Genomic DNA, 20,451 nt, shown 5'->3' with positions numbered 1-20,451 from the left:
GAGACATTGTCTGTGAAACAGAAAAATGATATTCTGAACGGAGTACACTAGAGCCTGTCAATGTTCCTCCCCTCTGTTTACACGTAGTGCCTTGTATCATAATGTACCTTTGTGAGATTTGTGTGAGTTAAGCAAAAAGTGCAATGGTCTTATGCTCAGGAAGGAATCACACACAGAGAACCATCATTTTCCCAGTTTTAATCTAAATTACCTTTAAAAAAATAGAGCCGAGACCAGCCAGGATAACTGAGGTCGAGCTATCTGAGGTCGAGCTATCTCAGGTTATGTTAAAGCAGTGCGGGTAGATGCAGTCTTTTTAAAGGATACTTTTTTATTAACTCCGCAAAAAGGAGCTCTTACTGGTTACATTGCGCCATTAAACAAAAAAGACATTAAAGAGATCTTGTTTATTTGTAGCAAACAAGATTATTTGTAAATCCTCCAATATTTACTCTTCTTAATGCCCTTAATGCCCTTTTAGTGCCTGCCAACTACTCTGGATGTATCTTTTCAGCTGTTAAATTATCCCCTATGTTCAACATATAGTTTCTTGTTTCACTCAAAAAAACTTGCCAGTAGAGTCGAAACATAAACAGATCATTGATGGTGATTCTATAGCCTTGCATTGTTGCTAGTATTCTACTCTGTCCTATGCTCACGGGATGTATTGAATATTAAAAGTATTTACCTCTGTGGTATTGGATTGCATAATATTCTACAGGGATTTTGATTTCAAGTCACTAAATGTACAGTAACAGCTCTCATTATATCTTTGTACAAATCCAGCACCAAGTTAGCTTGTGACCACGCATTTTAAATCACCTAATATCTGAATTTTTTTGAAATATCAACATATTAATAACAACTTAAAACGCTCTGTATATCTACAACATGCTCTGCTGTGAAATATCTAAGTATTAGTAGTTTGAAGCATTTCAAAGTATTAGTTAACATGCATTTTTAAGCGAGAATAAATTCCCCTGCACCCCAGTAACTGGTGGTGGAACGGCTCCTCTGTGTTATTCATTCCCTTCCTTTTTCATCTCCTCTTCTCTGTTTTCCCCAAAGACTCGGTGCCATGATAATTTCTCACTTGATTCAGTTTTGCCTGGCAGAAGGGAGCTAAGCTCACTGATAAGATCTCCTTAAGAACCAGACAAGTTGTCAGTAATGAAGGGAATTGCTTTGATCCGTCGACAAATAGGTCATTTAGACAGTGTCTGGTTTCTGATGCCGGATGATACAGTCATGACTCTCTCTCTTTCTCTCTCACTATCAATCCTTGTTTTTGCTTAAGCGCTTCTTCTCCACTTTCTCTCTGTCAAGACACATGCACACAATCGAAACCACCAAAAATTAGAAGGGGAAAAAAAAAAAGGAAAAACTGAAAAACGTTTTTTTATAATTATTGGCGCTCTTGAAAATGAATTTCTTTGTTATTTATTATCCAATGGAGACATTTTTTGTGTGACTGTGTGCTAATTTGTGAGGTGTACGATGGCAGTGTTGGAAGGCAGTGTTCCCCCTTTGTCATTATAGAAAAAAAAAAAGTGAGTACAGTTATGAGAAGCTCTTCATTTTTTTCAACATGTACTCTCTGTTTCTGAAGCTTAAATGACAGAATGTTAGCAAGAGCTGCTCACTATTGAATTGCCATCGCCTATTTTATTATCCTGTGACAACAAGAGAAGACTGATACCCAACAACAGCTAGCTATTATCCTAATGCATACCTATGTAAATATGTGATCCGCATATGTTAAGTTACTGTATGTTAAGTTTGGCATAAACAGACGAGGTGAAGGGTTTTGGCACGGCCCTCACCAGTTTTAAAAGCGTTTACGCGAACATTGTGGGAGGGAGAGCTAATTGGCTGGAATGACTCTCAAAACGTGCAGCCGAAACTCTTCCCCCCCCCCCCCCCCAAGCAGGACGTCTTGAAAACGGGTGGGAAATCAGGGGGGCGGGGAAAACCCAAATGGAATTATGGAGAGCTATCACTTCCTAACTGGTGAGGATTTATAAGCCACTGCCAAGGCCAACGGTTTGAAGTAATTTCATTTTTCATGCATGGCTTCTGTCCCAACGGAGACCTGAAGCAAAGAAAGAGAGAGAGAGTGATGAGAGGGAACAGCGGAGGGGAGAGATGAGAGGAAAGGGGAGGAGTGGAGATGAGAGAGAAGCAGAAGGGAGGGCAGAGGAAAGGAGAGACAAGGAGAGGGGAGGAGAGAAAGGGGGATGAATAAGAGGGGAGACAGTTTGGCAGAGGGATGTGTAATAATTGCTTGTATTTTCTTATGCGACAGGAGAGGTAGATGGAGTCAGTGTGTTGCAGTCTCTCTGCATTGCCTGTAGAGGAGGGTAATGGCGCTACATTGAGAGTTCAGCTGAGCTGCTGACTGATATTTGTTAGTTTGTCTGTGTTTAACGGGGAGCGTTTCTTTGAAGTAATTGCAGTCGATGCCTGCAGCTCGTTAATTATCATAGCTGTCAACAGTAATTCGCTGAGATATGTGCTGAGCATTCTGACGTTCTCCTCCTTCTATTCCCCAAAGGAAACACACATACAGACATGCACAAATAGCATTTGTAGGATGTTGTGACAGCTCCTTTTGCATTCATATGGGGGAACGTGTCTATAACTGATCACATGTGTTTGAGTAAGAAGACACACCTCCTCAACCACATCTTTATAATGGAGATTTTATGATAATGTCGAAGATAAGGAGAAGGGAAATAGCCATAATAGCAGTGTAGTGATGATGACAGTTTTCTTCTTCCGCCTGCAGGAAGAGTCAGCATGACACCTGTCTAATACCATGTGTCTGTGTCCTTGTTAGTTGCCTCAGCTATTTTCTCAACAAGGCAAAATTCCAAGTGTGTCAAAAGTAGGGCTAAATTGGTTGCTCGAGTGCTGAAAGATGGAGAGGACTTTGGACAGTCTTTACTCTTCTGGTGCACTCCGCAGTAAAATAGAGATTGATTAGAGAAAAAGGCTGCCCATTGCTCTGTGTGTGTGTGTGTGTGTGTGTGTGTGTGTGTGTGTGTGTGTGTGTGTGTGTGTGTGTGTGTGTGTGTGTGTGTGTGTGTGTGTGTGTGTGTGTGTGTGTGTGTGTGTGTGTGTGTGTGTGTGTGTGTGTGTGTGTGTGTGTGTGTGTGTGTGTGTGTGTGTGTGTGTGTGTGTGTGTGTGTGTGGTATGTGCCCGCATACTGGAGTAGGTTTATGATTGAGTCACTCTGATACCCCAGCTGATGTTCGTGGGCTGTCATGTAGTTAATGGACAGAGATGGGATGCTTAGAGGTTTGGACTCTATTTGGGCAGTAAATTGAAAAACTCTTCCAGATGAGTTCCAATTACACAGCCCAAATCACAGGCCTAACAGTGCACTTATTCACTGTCTGTCTGGAAGGAAAAGCTGAATCGAAGTAAACAAATGTATTCCTTAAAGAACATTGCGCTTACCATCTCCGCGGTTATTCAATAACATCTTCTTATGTGCACCCTTGGATTTGAGATTATTTTTTACTTCTTGCCCATTTTTGTGTTCTTATAACGTGTTTATTGCTATGGAGCGTGTTGTTGCTTCCCCAATTACCACAGAATTACAATCGCACTTTCCTCACTGATTGCCATTATCGTTCACAACCTGTCTGTATCCCAGCCTTGCTCGAGCAAATCTTAATAAATCACCACCTGACTGTCAGTTAAAGTTAATATATGTTGATTTCATTTTTCCTTACCCCAAAAAATGCAATTTTAATTTCTATTTGAAGCTGTTCAATTCTGCCAAACAGAATACATAGCGCTCCCTGAGGCAGCACTAATGGAATCCTTGAGTATATGGAACCTAGAAATGCCAAACTGTGATGACTGTGTGTGTGCGAGTAGGAGACTGTGTGGCCTGAGCATGTTTCCAGTGAAAAATATGCAATATCAGATTTCTGAGGTCGTGTAAGGACAAAATTATTAAACTCGAGCTGCATATCACAAACTGGTGCTTGAATAATAAACACCCCTCAGCACATTTTTGTCCAATATGTTGAGGCCGGCTGTGCTAACTGTGTGTTTGAGTTCAGTTTCCTCTGTGTAAGGGAGCTGAAACGCAGTATAAGACTCAGCTAAACCATTGATTGATTGACCGTTCCTCTTTGTTTGTTCTGATGCAGATTCGTTCAGATCAAGACAAGGACATATCCATCCGATACAGCATCACTGGGGTGGGAGCAGATCAACCACCCAATGAGGTGTTCAATATCGACCCCGTGCTGGGAAAGATGTTCGTCACCAAACCCCTCGATCGAGAACATCGCTCTTCTTACCATGTGAGTAGTTTGTGTGTGTGTGTGTGTGTGTGTGTGTGTGTGTGTGTGTGTGTGTGTGTGTGTGTGTGTGTGTGTGTGTGTGTGTGTGTGTGTGTGTGTGTGTGTGTGTGTGTGTGTGTGTGTGTGTGTTTGTGTGTGTGTTTGTCTCAGCTGAGACCTTACAATAAACCCACAAAGATAATTTTACAGCCAATTGTTCCTTTAACACATAAAATATCAACCATCCCAACATCACAGGGGTTTAACTCTGAACCAGTGTACTTCTATGTTATTAAAAAGCATTCTTAGAAAAGAAAATCTAATAATAAATACGGATAAAATAATACCCAAACACCAAAGAGATAGAACTAGATAAGATACTATAGAAAATAAATCTAATATAATCCTACATCAGTTTACTTAATATAAGTTGGTGCTGATGAGTCTTTTATATAAGACTATATTTATAAAATAAAGCATATAAAATCCCTCTCGGAGTAGAATTGTAATTATTGCAGTGTTAGCTTCCAACATGAAATATGCACGAGATGGCAAAAATGTGTTTTAGATTTAATGTCATCTTTCATTCATGATTACAACATGAATTTGCTCAACATATCACATTAGGAAAAACAAATGAGCTTTAGAAATGATTTAATAAAATCAATAAAGAATACATAACAATGTTGCTTTACATTATTACATCAAGCAGGAAATCACAATCGCAATTAAAAACGAGTTGTTTGTTTGTTGTTGTTCTTTTATCACTGCAAGAACAATCAATATGTAGGTGCGCAGCAATGATTGGAAGAAAAATGGAATTACTTTCACTCTTAATTGTGTGGTAAAAGTTAGAGTATGTGTTAATTCATTGTTAAAGCCAACAACATAGCTGTGTTATAAAGCTGTGCCAGTAGCGTAGGCAAATAAAGCATAAAAATAGATAAGCGAGTGGCAAGATCTGAAAACAACATGAAAGGAAACACCTTTCTGTTAAAGGAGTAGTTTGACATTTAGGAAAATGTGCTTTGTTGCTTATTTGAGAAGATGGATAGCACTCTTCGATGGCTATCTTTGCTGTGCTGGTCAAAAAAGAAATTGGACAAGACACCTGTCTTAGCGCTTCCTCATTTGAGTTAAATTTCCAGCAACACCTCCTCTCACCTTTGTGCTTTGCTTGCTGTTCAAGGCATGTAAGTATTAAACAGTCAGGCAAAGTGCATTTAAAGTTCATAAAAGTATAAACTTGTTGTTTTGCTGCCTAAGCCATTCCTTCTTCTGCGGTGGAAACAGAGCTTTGATGTAGTGAGCTACCACACTTTTTAATATCACTTTTAATTTGTCCCTTTTTTTTTGTGCATGTATTGGAACCTGCTGCTATCCATCCATATGGGAACCTAGTCCTGACTAACACTCCTAGTGAGCCGCCAAGCCCACCCTTTTAGTGGGAGCTGAGCAGATTTATACTCAGGACAAACTCAAATCAATGAGGTGATTTGTTAAGAAAGACAGAAGCTTGCTAAGGGCTGCTTAAGTTAAACTCCACGTTTGTTGTAGAGCAAACGCTTTAGTTGGTTTTGCATACAAATGTCATGGTGAAACCAGATGAGACAAGATGTACGTGTAAACAGAACTGCACTTCTAAATTAATTAAAGTCCTCTCACACTCGATGCTGTTAAAGCTACAAGAAAGCAATTAAACTATTGTATAAATCATGAACATTCTCAAACCTCAGAGAACTTTAAAGATGTGGAATAATTTATTTACTGAGCAACTCACACAAAGTTATATTTGACTTTGTGCTTTTCCTTTTGTTTACCTCATATCTCATGCAAGGGCAGAATAAAGTTACGGTCCAGTTCTTTTTATTTCAAGAGCAGTTGAAATTCAAATCCAGCCATGCAACAATATGCACTGTAAGGGAAAACCTTTGAGCTTCCGGGTTCGCTGTTATCTCTATCAGTATGCTGCCTCTTTGCCCAATGCCAAGCACTGCCTGGTGCAGTCTGTTTTCTCCACCTGCCTTTCAAGATAATAACTTTAATGTGGACCCAGAATTGCATTTTGCCTTCTTTAAACATGGCGGTAATCTCTGACTCTTGCTGTTATTGAATTAGGGTGTAGGTGCATGCGGGATGGAGGGATGAGGGTGGGAGGAGATAAGGCGCGTAGCCTCTTACAGCACAGAGAGATGCAGGGAGCGATGGCAGCATGCTGATATTGGGTGCAAGACAGATCAGACAATGCAGTGGAAATAGTAGAGTGAAATTAACCTCAGAGAGACCTTAAGAGGACATTTTGGTGGAAGTGCAAAGTGGAAGCAGATGGAGGAGAGGATGGGCGGCAGTAGGGACTATCTTCACCCCTCTCTGAGGAGAAGGAGCCTGTGGAGAGTGCTGTTTATTCTATTTTCTGCCACAACAAGCCAGGAGGCTATTTCACTCATTTGGCTCTAGTGCTTTATGCAATGGCCAGGTAGCAGGTTTCACAAAGAGCACCATTCCCATTATTCTCCAAACATGATGCAACATTTATACAATTAAGTTAACTTCTACCTGCTTCCAATTCTGTCCATTCTTATTATCCTTCCTTTAGATGATTATCCCTACCATAAGGTCAGGTGAAGGGGCCTGGAATTGATTGCTGACATTTTTACTGAATACATATTTACCAGCCTATGTTTTTAGGAGCTGGATGTAGATAGTATCTGAATGAGGTTTTTTCTCCCCCTTGTATCATGTAAACTAAACATCCCCGGTGCTTGCAGCTGACAGAAATATCACTGAATAAGTCATGGTCAGGGATATAAACATTCCCAGGTAAGGTAAACTAAATCAAAACAGCTTTACAGAGAGCCATTCTGAAAGGTATTTTCTCTCTGCTAGTTTGACCTTCAAGTACGAAGTGAGAAGACAAATCTCAAGTATTTATTTAAACTCAACATTTCCCTGATAATTCAGTTATTTTCTCTGCCCTCATTTCCATTTGGTTCTTTTCCTTTCCTCCAGAGAAGGCAGTCAAGACACATTTCATGCTATGTATTGATTCCAGTAATAACCTCATGTCCAAACTTTGTGAGAAATCCTAGTTGAGCGAGTCCATTGATCTAAACACAGAAGAGTTGAATTTGAGATGGGCTGACGGAGTTTGTGGATTGTGGGAAGTGGAGCTCTCTTTCAAACAAAACCTGACAGAATGTTTTCCTGGGATGCACAGTGATCCTACAACAGAAGCCTTGCCTTTATAGCATTGCTCACTTCCAATAAAATAAGATGTTTCTTGTTTGGTTTTGTGCCAAGATAAAACACTTCCTGGGACTAGATGTAAAAGAGATAAGAAGTGTGGAGAAAGAACATGATCGCAAAGGCTACCTATTTGCAAGAAACATGTATAGAGTAACTCTTCTGACTGTGTATTTTTTAGTAGAGTCGAATACAAAATTCAGTGATTGTGTTTTTTTATTCGGCTTTAGAGGTTCTGGAAAAGTAGTCACCTTGAAGCATAAGAAAACTTTAAAGTGTGTTTGTGTTGTATTTATTTTGCTTTTCGCTTTCTCCTGTCCATTCCTTTGAATAGAAACATTTGGGAATACACTGAGGCGAAGAGAGCATCTATCCCACAAGTAAACAAAATGAAAAAATGATATTCAAACATGCAAACAACTATTCAAAGATTTAGTTTGAGGATTACCAATTCTAACCATAGATGTTAAGGTTACAAAAGAGAGTTTAACTTAACTAAACCAGACTAAAGTATTCTAAAAACATACCGTTTTAATCGCAGAAATGTATGATTTCTTGTGTAAAAGATAACATTTTCGTAATCTCTTTCCATTAAACACAAGAAGTGATGGACCGAGCATTTATTCCTCTAAGAGTGATGCCAACAGAATTCTATGTCAGGCCTGACAAACTAGAACTGTAAAAGTGTCAGAAACCAAAATATGGTGTAATGAGTAAGAGGATATTAATACATGTTGTTCGATGGATAAATCCCTTGGTTATCCCATGATTAATGTTTACATTTCACAAGTGTATTGCTTTATGAAACTACACAAGCACTCATCTTCATACATTATTTATCAGTTCATTACTTCCCAATTCTACAATGGTTTTAATACATTCTGATTTTCTGTGTCTTCCTGTCTCCCAGCTGCGAGCCCATGCTGTAGACATGAATGGGAACCAGGTTGAGAACCCCATCGATCTGTACATCTTCGTCATCGACATGAATGACAACAGACCCGAGTTCAAAAACCAGGTGTACAATGGCTCTGTGGATGAAGGCTCTAAACCAGGTAATGAAGCATGTGTGAGAGATTAAATAATGAGTAAAATATGAAGCAGGACCAACTCAAGAAGTGTTTATTAGAAAAGATTAAAGAAATGTGTGGAGGCGTGACGTGTTTGGATACTGGTTGACTGGAGAAGAGCGACGAGTATGTCTGGAGAGATGTGTGCATTTAAAAGAATGACTACTCCAGTGAATCTTTGACCCAACAGAGAATTGTCCAAACACCTTGATTTAGCAGACTGACAGTGAATCTTTCCCCCACAGTGGCTTTACACTGAGCCATCTGCAGCAGTGGCCATAAACCAAAGAGGGTGCTCAGGCTGGAGAGGAGATTGAGGATTAAATGTACCACGCTGTTGCACCACTGGGTCATTTTATGTCTCACCTCAGAGCGGAAGAATCCCAGGGATGAGCTCTCAGTGTGTGTGCGTGTGTGTGTGAGCCTGATGAGCCAGAGTTTATTGCACCAGAGGTGATCTCAAGAGGTGTCCAGGTTCTCATTTCCTTTTTCTTTGTCTTTCTTTCTTTTATCACTGCTGCTGTTCCCTCATCTCAGCCTCGCCCCACACAGCAGACAAGTCTCTGTGGCATGCATGACATTCAGCTGAACAATAATCATAAAAAAGGAGAGTTTTAGAGTTCAGAGCTCCAGTGGTTTCAATGCAAGGCCAATTACAGACTTGAATTAGTTTGCAAATTAAAGAGTCATTATGGGGACCTAATCCTGTCAGGCACAGCTTAGGACGCCCGAACAAAGGGTCCACATTAAACCCCCTAAGAGTGCAGCTTAATGAAATTACCCCAGCGATGTGTGACACATTGTGATTCTTCATCTCTTTCTCTCTATCCCTCGATCTCTAGAAGAAAAAAAACAAAGGGTGGAGGGCTGGAGTCACTCCTCTTGGAATCAAACCAAATATGGAGTCTGTCCTCTATTCCTCTCTTCCACTCTCCCTCCCCCTGTTCATGCTGGCTTTTTTTTTCTCGTCTCGCTGAGAGGCCTTTAGAGTGCTCCCTGTGGCCGAGTCATTGACAAATGTTGCTTTGAAATGTAATGAAGTTTGAAATGGGAGCTGCGGTTACAATTATCCTCGGACAGGGGCTGTCACTGGCATGATATCACTATCTCTGGCAATTAGAATCGGCTGCGAGAGAGAGGGAGCGGGAGAGATTGGGTGACAGGCTGAGATCCCACAGAGTTATGAGTGTGTGGAGGCAGCAAACAAGTGGTGCATTCATGGACGGATAGTGGCTCATTCTTTCCGCTGACACAGAATACTATACCTCTGTGCTTACCTGTGCTTGTAATCACAGTGAATAATAAGCAAGTGTTTACTATACATGTTATGCGAATAGTAACGGAATATTGTGAATAGCAAAATCTGTCATCAAAATATACTTTGAGGACAGAGTGCCATCCATTTTTGTCAGTAAAGATGATATGTATTTACATATTTGTAACCTTTTCAATGTATCCAGTCAATGCAATATAGGATATATGATGCCATAAAAACAGGTCATAATTATATATGTGCATATTATATATTTGTGCTTGTAGTGTCTTTATTATTCATAGAACAGGTGTGCAACATTTCTCCCCTGACATAAATCTGTGAAGATGCTTTCACATTACAGCAAGTGTTATTAAACTGTTATGTGTCATCCAGGTGGTTTCTTCGCCATGTTTGTGTATTTGTGAACCAATATGCGTGTGATTATAACCAATACTGTATCTGTCATAACATCTGTTTGTTGGATGGTTGATTAATTTGTACACAGAAGAGTTTTTTTTATTTTAAACTATACAATCAAAGCACAAAATTAAACAACAGAAGCCACTATGGCAACTAGTGACTATCAGTTGCTAATTTTCCCTTTGTGTATTAGGAAATGTTTACCTGTGAACCTGAACAGGACATAAGTGATGAGTCTAGAAGGCAGCAAACTGATTTAATAAAGGCACACAAAAATGTCTGAAGTTAGCTAACATAAGACACTAGTGTTCACACCAGACTAATAAGTAAGGTCGCATCAGCAGAAAGCCTGGGTGTATTGATTCGTCTTGCTCGCTGAATGGTTGGATGTTTTTTTCTTCATCAGGAACGTATGTGATGCACGTGTCAGCGTTCGACCATGACGACAACACCACGGCTAACGGAATGGTGCGCTATCGAATCCTGTCCCAGACGCCGCACAGCCCCATCCCGAACATGTTCACTATCAACAGTGAGACTGGAGATATCGTGACCGTGGCAGCTGGCCTCGATCGAGAGGTTGGTTTCCTTATTCTCACAGTATTCTCAATTCATTTTTTATGTACCACATGAATAAAATCATGCAGATCTTGCAAAGCAGTCATAACATATAATGACAATCCAGTAGTGTCAACACGGTGTGAATAATCTATAGCTGGCTAGCTGATACACCTTTATCTTTATGTATGGAGCACAGTTCCTAAAAGCATTGTTTACTCTGGCGACACTCTGAGATGTGACTTTAAAATGTTGACTAGCCATTTGTCATCACACACCTTTTTTGAAATCTATTTTGTTACAGTAAATTGCCTTCTTCTTCGGTCACCTTGTTTATGGAGCTATAAAAGTTGTGACAAGCTCCAAATGTGTTTATTCTCATGACATGGATGTGCCAGTGACAACTCTGCAAAGAAATCTCCAAGACAATCATCCTCCCAAACTGTCACCGGTGACAGACCTATTAACAACACATCACGCTGCAGTGGGCTGCTCACATTGTGGTGTATGTGTATGTGTGTGTGTGTGTGTGTGTGTGTGTGTTTGTCCCTGTGTATCTCTTTGTGTAGTAAAGATAAAGTGGAAATATCTGAGATAGAATGCCCTTGACACCTGTCAGACAAACACAAAAGCCCATATAATCACATCTACACTCGATAAAACACAGGCAATTGAGGGGGGGGGGGGGGGAGAATACTGAAGGGAGCCGTGGAACAAAAACGGAGTTGGGCAGACGGGGTATTACAATGAGTTGGGAGGATGTCAGTGTGAATTTGGCAATGAAATAGGGTGATACGCAGAAGCAGGATGGGACATGAGGGTGCCAGAGGGAGGGAGAGGTACGGGCGGAACATGGAGTAAAAATGTCTCAGCTGCTTATTTTTACTCTGTTTGTCGATCATAATGCTAATCCAGCCAGTCACCCCTAATGTGGGATTAAACTCCTAGCCCCAACAAAACACACACACATACCTCAATCACACATGTTTATACAACTATACTTGTGAAGACCTGTAAAGACATCAGTCATCGCAAGCCCTTAACTTTTATTACCCTCATCACACCCTACTCAGATGATCACCTGGAAATGTTCAACTTCAGTGTTGTATGTTGGCACTTGAGCGGCTCAAATGGAGAACATTTGGGCAAAGGGCCTTGCTTAACGACAAGGAGCAAATACTGTCTATTCACTTTTACCAACAAAATATAGACCTCATTTACACAAGCGTTATTTTGCATCTATATTCTGGTAAGGAGAAATATATTTTACTGGTTTTTAAAAAATTAGTTGATCAATTGTTTTGAAAAACATGCAAGGATTATCTGCATTTCTCTCAAATTCAAATGGGTCCACACACAGACCCACATAACCACACAACCTACTGTACTGTATGTGCACAGACGATCATAGGTACATGCATCAGATTCTCTACATTTCGTGGTCTCCCACATACAGTTGTACATACATTATATGAATACATTCTTGTTGCACACTTAAATAGGAGGTCTGTAGCATAACAATACATGTTCCAGTTTTCCTGCAACATCTTTCTCTATAGACGAGATAAGAAGTCTCCAACCTTGAAGAAAAAAATGGAGCTTATGTATTGTACACCATCACAAAAAGATGCTATACTGCAGTGCTTTCCTGGTCTTCTTTTAGTCAGCACTTTGGCCCTTTAAAACTTTGAAAGTTCCTGCATCTCCCTTTTTTTCTTGGGCTAGGGTGTTTGAGGTGTTAGGTGCTTCAAAAAAGAAGAAGAAAAAACACAGGCATCTATTTTTGGTCGTCCCTCTCCCTTGTGCCTTGGCTGCATCCCCTGCTGTGTCTTATCTCCTCCTCTGTTCTTCACTTTTGAAATGTTTTCTTCCTTTATAAACTCCCACACTGTAGCTCTTCTAAAGGTTTCCCCTGGTCTGCAGTGGACTTTTAAGAGCTTGTTGACAGTAACAGACCTCAGTCCTCCAGGGGAAGCTGGGTATGCTGCGGTGTTGTTGCAATGCTGAGAGGTTCAGAGGAGCTCTACATAATTACTCCCTTGTCTAATTAGTGAGAGTGTTGTGTACACGTCGTACACTGGCTGATGGGACAGCCAGCCAAGCACTGCCTCTGAACAGTATATGGAAAAAGAGAGATGTGTGTCTGTGTGTGTGTGTGTGTGTGTGTGTGTGTCTGTCTCTGTGTGTGCTTGTGTGTACGTAAGGGTGTTAATGAGAGTGTGTGTACAAGGTTGAAGTTCAGTATCTCGTCTAGCATCAAGATGAGAGGAACTGAGAGGAGCTGTCTAATCCTCCTAATGTGGCGTCCTGGCCTAATTGGGATATTTACTCGGTAATTAGCAGGTGAGAGAGACACTGGGATTGTAATTGGGAATCTCGGTGACGAGACACGTTATCCAGACAGTCTGCTCCCAGACTCCATCCTTCCTGCAGCCCATTAACTGCACCGTGGGACAGAGGAAGAGAGAGGATGCTGGCATAGAGAGACAGCTCACCCGAGTACTCCAATGGAAATACGAGAACCATATTTCAAGTGTCATTTCAAAAGATGAAATGGCATTTATCATTCCCTTGTATTATTGCTCTATAGATAGTCTATTAATCTCTGTCAGTTGGATCATTGTCTTCACATCTGTCCATCAGTGGCACTGGATAAGAAATGTCTTTGATGACATACCCATGGGGAGGCTCCGCAGTGCAGCCTTCAGATGGTGTGAAGTCTGGATACGTTCCGCTGTGGAAGTTTTAAAGCAGTCGAATGGAAGACATCACCACTGTGATTCTGTGTTTCAAATAAGAGCATGGACCGCTACTATAGAACAGAACACAAGCGCAGCTTATTTTCCCTCAGGGATTCACACTCTGTGGTTGTTGCTGTAGAGTCGATGACGTTTTATTTCTTTCACATGAATAACTGCGCATTCTTTATCTGTTTCTGTCTATTACAGAAAGTGTCCCAGTATACCATCATCGTGCAAGCCACAGACATGGAGGGAAATCTAAACTTCGGCCTCTCCAACACAGCCACTGCCATCATCACTGTCACCGACATCAACGACAACCCTCCCATGCTGACCTCAAGAACTGTGAGTTTCTACAAGGTTCAAGGGTTTTTATTATCATGTGCACAGTACCTACAGTGTAGTTATAACAATGAAAATCATATCTCCTGAGCTCCTCCTGCAATGCAACATATTATAAATAGGACATAAGACAAAATAACAACTTTTGATAAAAGAATACTGCAAAAATTAAACAGAGTAGGATAAATTAGAGTAAAATAGTGCAGGTTATGTTGCTAGACCAGTCTAAAAGTAGTGCAGATGAAGTATATACATGTCAGAAAAATTATAACAATAATGAGCTGAGCTGAGCTGGCCACGCCCCTTTGGAGCGTCATGATCTCTCTGTCTGAACAGAGAAGCTTCTAACGGAGATACTCAGTAAACGCTGCCGTGATTAAAACCCCATATTATGTTCCAAACCACATCAAGCATTATTTCTGAAACACTTCTCAGAGTTTATCGCTAGAACAGTGACATTATATGTATTATATATACAACAACACGTGGGTGGGACGTTGCCAGGAGTTCAATGTAAAGCCAGCCCACATTTCGGATATGATGTCATATCGGCAGCAAATCTGGAACAGCTCGTTTGTACCCCCGTTTTTAGAGATGTGGCTATGGAGGAAAAGAGAGAGGGTTGTATTTTCTGACAATTTGTGAATCTCCTTACACTCCGAGGACCAGTGACGTGCGGTGAAGTTCATGGCTGGTGAGGCACTGACGTCATCACAATCAGATTTGAACTGGACTCACTAGCACCCCCTGCCATGAAGCAGGAGAACTGCGTGCCTCACCTAGTCTCTCTTCGCAGCGGTTTTGCTCAGCACAAGAGACACGTTACAGACATACAGTTGACAAAAAACACTGTATATTATATACACCAGCTAAAGTATGGAAATTAGTTAATATAGCCAGAGTGTTTGAACATTTTAATAGCGACATACAGACAGCAGTTACAGTCTCACTGTATAGCATGTCAGCAGGTTGGTGCCTCACCGAGCAGCCGTTCTCAGTGTTTGAACGTGAATATGAAAATTCAGCGATTTTGGATCAAAATAATGTAAAACTGGTGAAATTAAAAGGAAAATAACTTTATAATACAAACAACTGGATAAATATGATCATTACATTTATTTCTTCATTTTACTTTTCATGATGACAGGTGAGGCACGGCCTCACCTGCCTCCCCTCACCGCACGTCACTGCCGGGGACACATATTCATTTCTAAAAGACATCAAAAAGTGCATTTTGCATAAGAGGGGACCTTTAAATACAGTTTGATCTACTAATCACTATTAAGATAGTAGATCAAAGTGTTAGTGTTACAACTCCAGTGTTAAAACGTTTTAATAGAAATATATCTATATAATTAAGGATAGAGAGTGACATATGTTGAAGAAAAAGAGAGGACGAAAAGGAGAGAGGGACAGAATGAAGGAAAGAAAAAGGAAATAACTTAACCACTGTAATGTTGTTACATAGGAAGTTTCACGCAAGGGCCAGGAAGGATGATTGTGGAGTGCAAAGGGTACTTAACTTATTTCCTTGTAGAGGATGCAAACTCACACACACACACACACACACACATTCAAGGAAAACTAATCCATATTATTGACTTTCATCAGCGAGAAAAATTAGACCCGGCAAATCGTTAAAGGTTGTTGATATGATATTTAAAACGATGATTACATTACAGCAGGTCATTATTGAGAGCCAAGTAAAATTAAAAGTCCGAAGTAATGTACAATGTGGTGAAACATTCAGCAACATCATCAGTAAGTTAACAAGTGAAGCAGGAGATTTAGGTGTCTTTAAAAAGTTGACTTTTTTATGCAGTCTCTCTTATAAACATCTTAATTGTGGTAGATTCGGAGATGACATGTGTTTAGATGTGCATGTGAAACAGCCACGGTTGTAGCTTTTTTTCTCAAATTTTTAGCAATTATTTCCATGTAATGAAGTTCTCGAGGCATATTTTTATTTGAGGTGGCAGAGACATGCATCTGTTCAGAAATGTGGTCAACAGTGGAGTCAGCGTGTCTGCCTTTAAGTTCCAAGTTATGAGGGAAAATTCTTCTAGGTGTCAGTTTGGCTTAAGCGGTCAGAATTATTCAGAGTGTGTGCTTTGCTATCAGTAGTGATGAGAGCATGGGGATGCTGGGTGGATAAGGTGCTTAGCTCTGCAACTGCAGGGGTAGCTGCTCAGGGGGTATCAGCACTACAGTTGTCTCTGCTCTTTGAGGTGGTAGCAGAGGAGTTAGCATTAGCATTTGCCCTGGGGGCTATCAAAACCCTTATGATGATGAGTTAGCACTGGTGGTAAGCATGTGTCAACCGTGTAGCTCATCACAGAGCTGCTACATCACACACAGCAGGAAATGTACAGAGAGAGGGCAGAGGAAGGCACACAAAGGAAATGGTTAGCAAAAAGAGAACAAAGAGGGACGAGGGGTTGATGAGCGGACCACCTTGTAGACACTGACGAAAAATGAAGAGAGGAAAAAGTGATGAGAGAATGATGGGAAGAGGAGGAAGAATGAAGGATTATTCGGTCACAGGAGCTATTTTCTACAGAGGCAGTGAAAAAGCATAGACATGCCCTGTTGTAAATCAAAGTCCTTTCCTGACTCGGCATCCCTCTCTGATTTAACATTCTCCACTGATGGCTGCTTATTGATGATAGTGGCTAGTTATAGATTGATATTCTCTAACTGTATTCCACCGTGTTTAAGTGCATTTCCATCATCGCCACAGAGGGAAGTTAATACTATCATGGATATTGATGATAAACTTTAGTGGAGGTCTGGAGCAGTGATGAGCAGAGCACTTTTACCCACTCCCTCCATAAATCACACATTTTAGTGGGGGGATAACATAAAAGCCATTTTGTTGAGAATGCAGGCCATTATGCAAATATTTAGTGTTTGCAATAAACCCCATAGATCTTCCAACGTGTCCCAGAAATACAAAGTTTGGGGAATTCGTCTTTAATGTTGATGATTAATATTTTATCACGCCTATCAGAGGCTGCCCTATTTTTCAAGGCGGCAAAGGGTGGTGTATGTGTACTGATGGGAAGGTTTTGGATGCTTATTTTGAGCTGCATACATGCGTTGCATTATCCCTGTGATGCAGATGGATGCTATGAATTGACAGAATATATATTTATCTCTTTTGTTTATTTACTGAAACAGTACTGTGACGGCTGTATCTCAAATGGTATAGGAGGTTTTTGTATCAGGGTGTCTCTATATGCTGGATTTACTGCAGTAACCCTCTACCATTCTCACAAAGTTCCTATGATGAAGTCCCCTGTCACTTCTCCTTTCTCTCCCCTTCCCTCCCCTTGCGTCCTTTAGTCTTTCCCCACTGCCAAAATAGTGACAGACGGGTGAGAGTGTTGGCAAGAGGTATTTTGTCAAGTGCTGTGAGAAAGCCAACTGTGCTCCGTGCCAATCACAATCAAAGAGCTTTCTCCACCTTCCTGTAGTCCAGCTGTTGGGGACAAGAAACAGTGTCATCTACAAAAAACATACCTGATAAGAGGAAATGTATTGTGTATGTAATGAAATACTTATTGTACATGTCACATCTTACTGCTGAAAGAAACCACACTACAGATAAATACAAAAAATATTATCTTCAGATACTAAATAATCAAAAGGGTTTTAGAAGAGGGATAAGAATCTGTTCAAAATCACAAATGCTTAATTACAAACCTTTATTGACAAGAACACGAACTGAGGTCAGAGTCATAAACAGAAAAGCTGGAGTCTTAAAGAAATAGAACAACCATTCAATCAAAGTGAACATAATGGAGGAGTTGAAGAACCTATTATTGAATGTGTTTTCACTTTAATTTTTCATGTGAAAGCTAACTCTTAAATGCACCCTAATAACACAGTAGAGATATAAAATTGTCTCCTTGAAAATGTTTACATCAACTGCCTTTCACAACCTTTTTTATTTTTTCTGGTATGTTGGAAAGGAAGTAAATCACAGATTTATGTTGAGTGTTTGGAGGGCACTTGACACACTTGACTTCGTATACCTCCTAAAGCTGGGTATTTACACAGTCTTGTAAGGTTCGCCATTGAAAGCAAACTGCCTGAAATTAATTTGCTAAGTGATTGTCCTGATAATATAATTTTATGTCTGGGAGATTAAAAAACTGCCATGCCTCACACACAAGATTTCCTAAGGGAAAAATAAGTAATACTTTTACTACTGTAGCTGTAGATGCCTAAAAGGAGCACCACCCTCCCTATAAAGAGATAATGAGGGAAGACATCTTGAACTGGGGTATTGATGTTAACAGCTGTGGTGGACCCTTTAAATTCTTCCATCAGATCTGGTTAACTCTCGTCCTCACTTGTTACTGTGTGCTGAGAAACAAGATGCTCAAGGGCCCTTAGGAGCTCAAGAGCCATCTCTGAAGTTTTATTCTATTGAATTGGCATCAGGGAGTCCCTGAACCAAACCACGGTAATAAACCGCTCAAACACACACTCACACTCACTGTGGCACATACATACGACAGCATGCCTACTTATCAAATGCAGTCATTGCATCACGACCACCCGGACATGTCTGTTGTCTTAAGAATGTCATTGAGTCTCTGAACAGCTCTCCTGACGCAGCCCCCTAATCTGCCCGCTGTTGTTGGCTGTTCGCTGGGTGATGCGAGGGTTGCCAGGCAGGGTATTATGGTCTGTTTGAGTGTTTGGTCTGGGGCTTTGCTCTTTGATATCCTACACTCACATAAGCTGCTCAGCGGCTCTTCCACGCCTGTTACCCACGGTGACAAGGCAACTGCATGATGCTACACGCCCGTTACCTCCAGATGAGGTGAACACCATGTCAACATGCTCACCTGCTGACCACACTTAATTGCTCAAGAGTTGATGGGTTGTCTGTGTAGGTGTGGCTGCGGTTGAGATGTTTTTTTGCAGCGTAACGGTGCAGTATTTGCTGTTGTTTGTTCTTCTTTGTGGGCTTTATCCCCTGAGCCTGTACAGCTTTGATCAATCCCCACCATAACAGCCATATGACAGACAGCGGCTCACTCCTCATCAGGCTTATCAGGACAAAGCACATGTGTTTGTACAGCAGAGAAACAACTAAAAGCCACTCATATACACTCAAACTGATGTTTTAACCCTCCCCACTGCTGGTTTCGTTCTGTTCATCTATTCTCTCCTTCTTCACTCTGGCTTTCAAAGGAATGAAATATTATAGCTCGTCAAGGATGGGCACTGGGAATGCAGAAAACGCAGAAACTGGAACAACGCCCCTGTGTGCATGTGCTTGCTGGTGTGAAACTGTGTTTACGGCCTGGTTACTACTCAAGCTGTGGTAAAGCGTGGTCATTAAACTTACTCTACCTGAAAACCCTAAAAGAAGGACTGTAAAGGGAAATGAAAAATGTAAATGAAAGATAAGCACTTTAGTAGAAATTGCCACACTCAAATGGCTCAATGGATCCCAAAGGACCTGACCTACAGTCACAATAATGATATTTCAAAGCAACAGAAAACATGGTATAATTTGACTCTCCTTTCTGTAGTTTTCCGGTGAGGTCCCGGAGAACCGAGTGGATCTTGTGGTGGCTAATCTGACGGTGATAGATGCTGACCAACCGCACTCCCCTAACTGGAACGCGATCTACAGGATCATCAGTGGAGACCCAAACGGGCACTTCACTATCCGCACCGACCCCGTCAGCAACGACGGCATGGTCACCGTGGTGAAGGTAAGTCGCCAGCCTATAACAGCATGCTCTTCTCCGAAACGTTGTCGTCTTTTTGTCTCTGCTGACTTTTAGTTCCCCTATGGATTAAATCAAAGGCAATACTAATGGACTACAGAGTAAAATGGGGACAGGCCGAAGTCTCTTCCCTTTCAGACAGTGTGCCCCCTTATGACCATACGAGGGATTAGAAGCTGCTGCGCCCTTCATACACTCACACACAGACTTAAACACAATGGCTAGCGAGACCACTGTAGCAAATTAGCTATTGATTTCTCAATTACAAGGCAACGGTTTTATACACTCATAATGTTCTAGCTGCTGTGGTAAATGACAGCGACAACAAAACCATGTCTTGTAACAATTTGCTGCTCGACCTCTCAGACGGAGGTTGTCTGGAAAGTTTTAACCCGTTTATAAAAAGATATAGGAAATAAGCAACGGCATGAAAATCCATTTGATATTCAGCTGATATTCTGTGTTTACATGTACAGTACGTCCTGTTGAATATTTTTAAATATGAGTATTTCTGTTCAACCACGAGTGGTTTGCTGTAAATGTGTTTATCATGTTGCATATGTTTTGTAGAAATACTTTTTATTATTTTATGCGCATGATCCTGAGGACCCAGGGGTATTCTCTTTGTGCATCTGACTCCTGCAAATCACATCTCACTTCCTACAATAATGTTTATAAAAAAGCAATAACATCACCTTGTAATTCCCTCAGCAACGTGAGCAATGAGCATTGGCATTTTGCTTCTCTTCATTATCTCTAGATGACTG

The 20,451-nt window shown here is 40.9% G+C and overlaps 1 protein-coding gene across 1 annotated transcript in view; it reads left to right on the top strand.

The window, feature by feature from the left end:
• The window catches only part of LOC134867645 (cadherin-4-like), a 203,047-nt gene that overhangs the window by 162,207 nt on the left and 20,389 nt on the right, over positions 1-20,451 (top strand). Inside the window, exons 6-10 of the mRNA XM_063888371.1 lie at positions 4,168-4,323; positions 8,456-8,600; positions 10,697-10,869; positions 13,797-13,934; positions 19,484-19,669. Of these exons, the coding sequence (XP_063744441.1) occupies positions 4,168-4,323; positions 8,456-8,600; positions 10,697-10,869; positions 13,797-13,934; positions 19,484-19,669 (798 nt within the window). The remainder of the gene's footprint in view (positions 1-4,167; positions 4,324-8,455; positions 8,601-10,696; positions 10,870-13,796; positions 13,935-19,483; positions 19,670-20,451) is intronic.

Source organism: Eleginops maclovinus, chromosome 1 (assembly GCF_036324505.1).
Source record: "Eleginops maclovinus isolate JMC-PN-2008 ecotype Puerto Natales chromosome 1, JC_Emac_rtc_rv5, whole genome shotgun sequence".
Taxonomy (NCBI): domain Eukaryota; kingdom Metazoa; phylum Chordata; class Actinopteri; order Perciformes; family Eleginopidae; genus Eleginops; species Eleginops maclovinus.
This window is presented reverse-complemented; position numbering and strand designations above follow the sequence as displayed.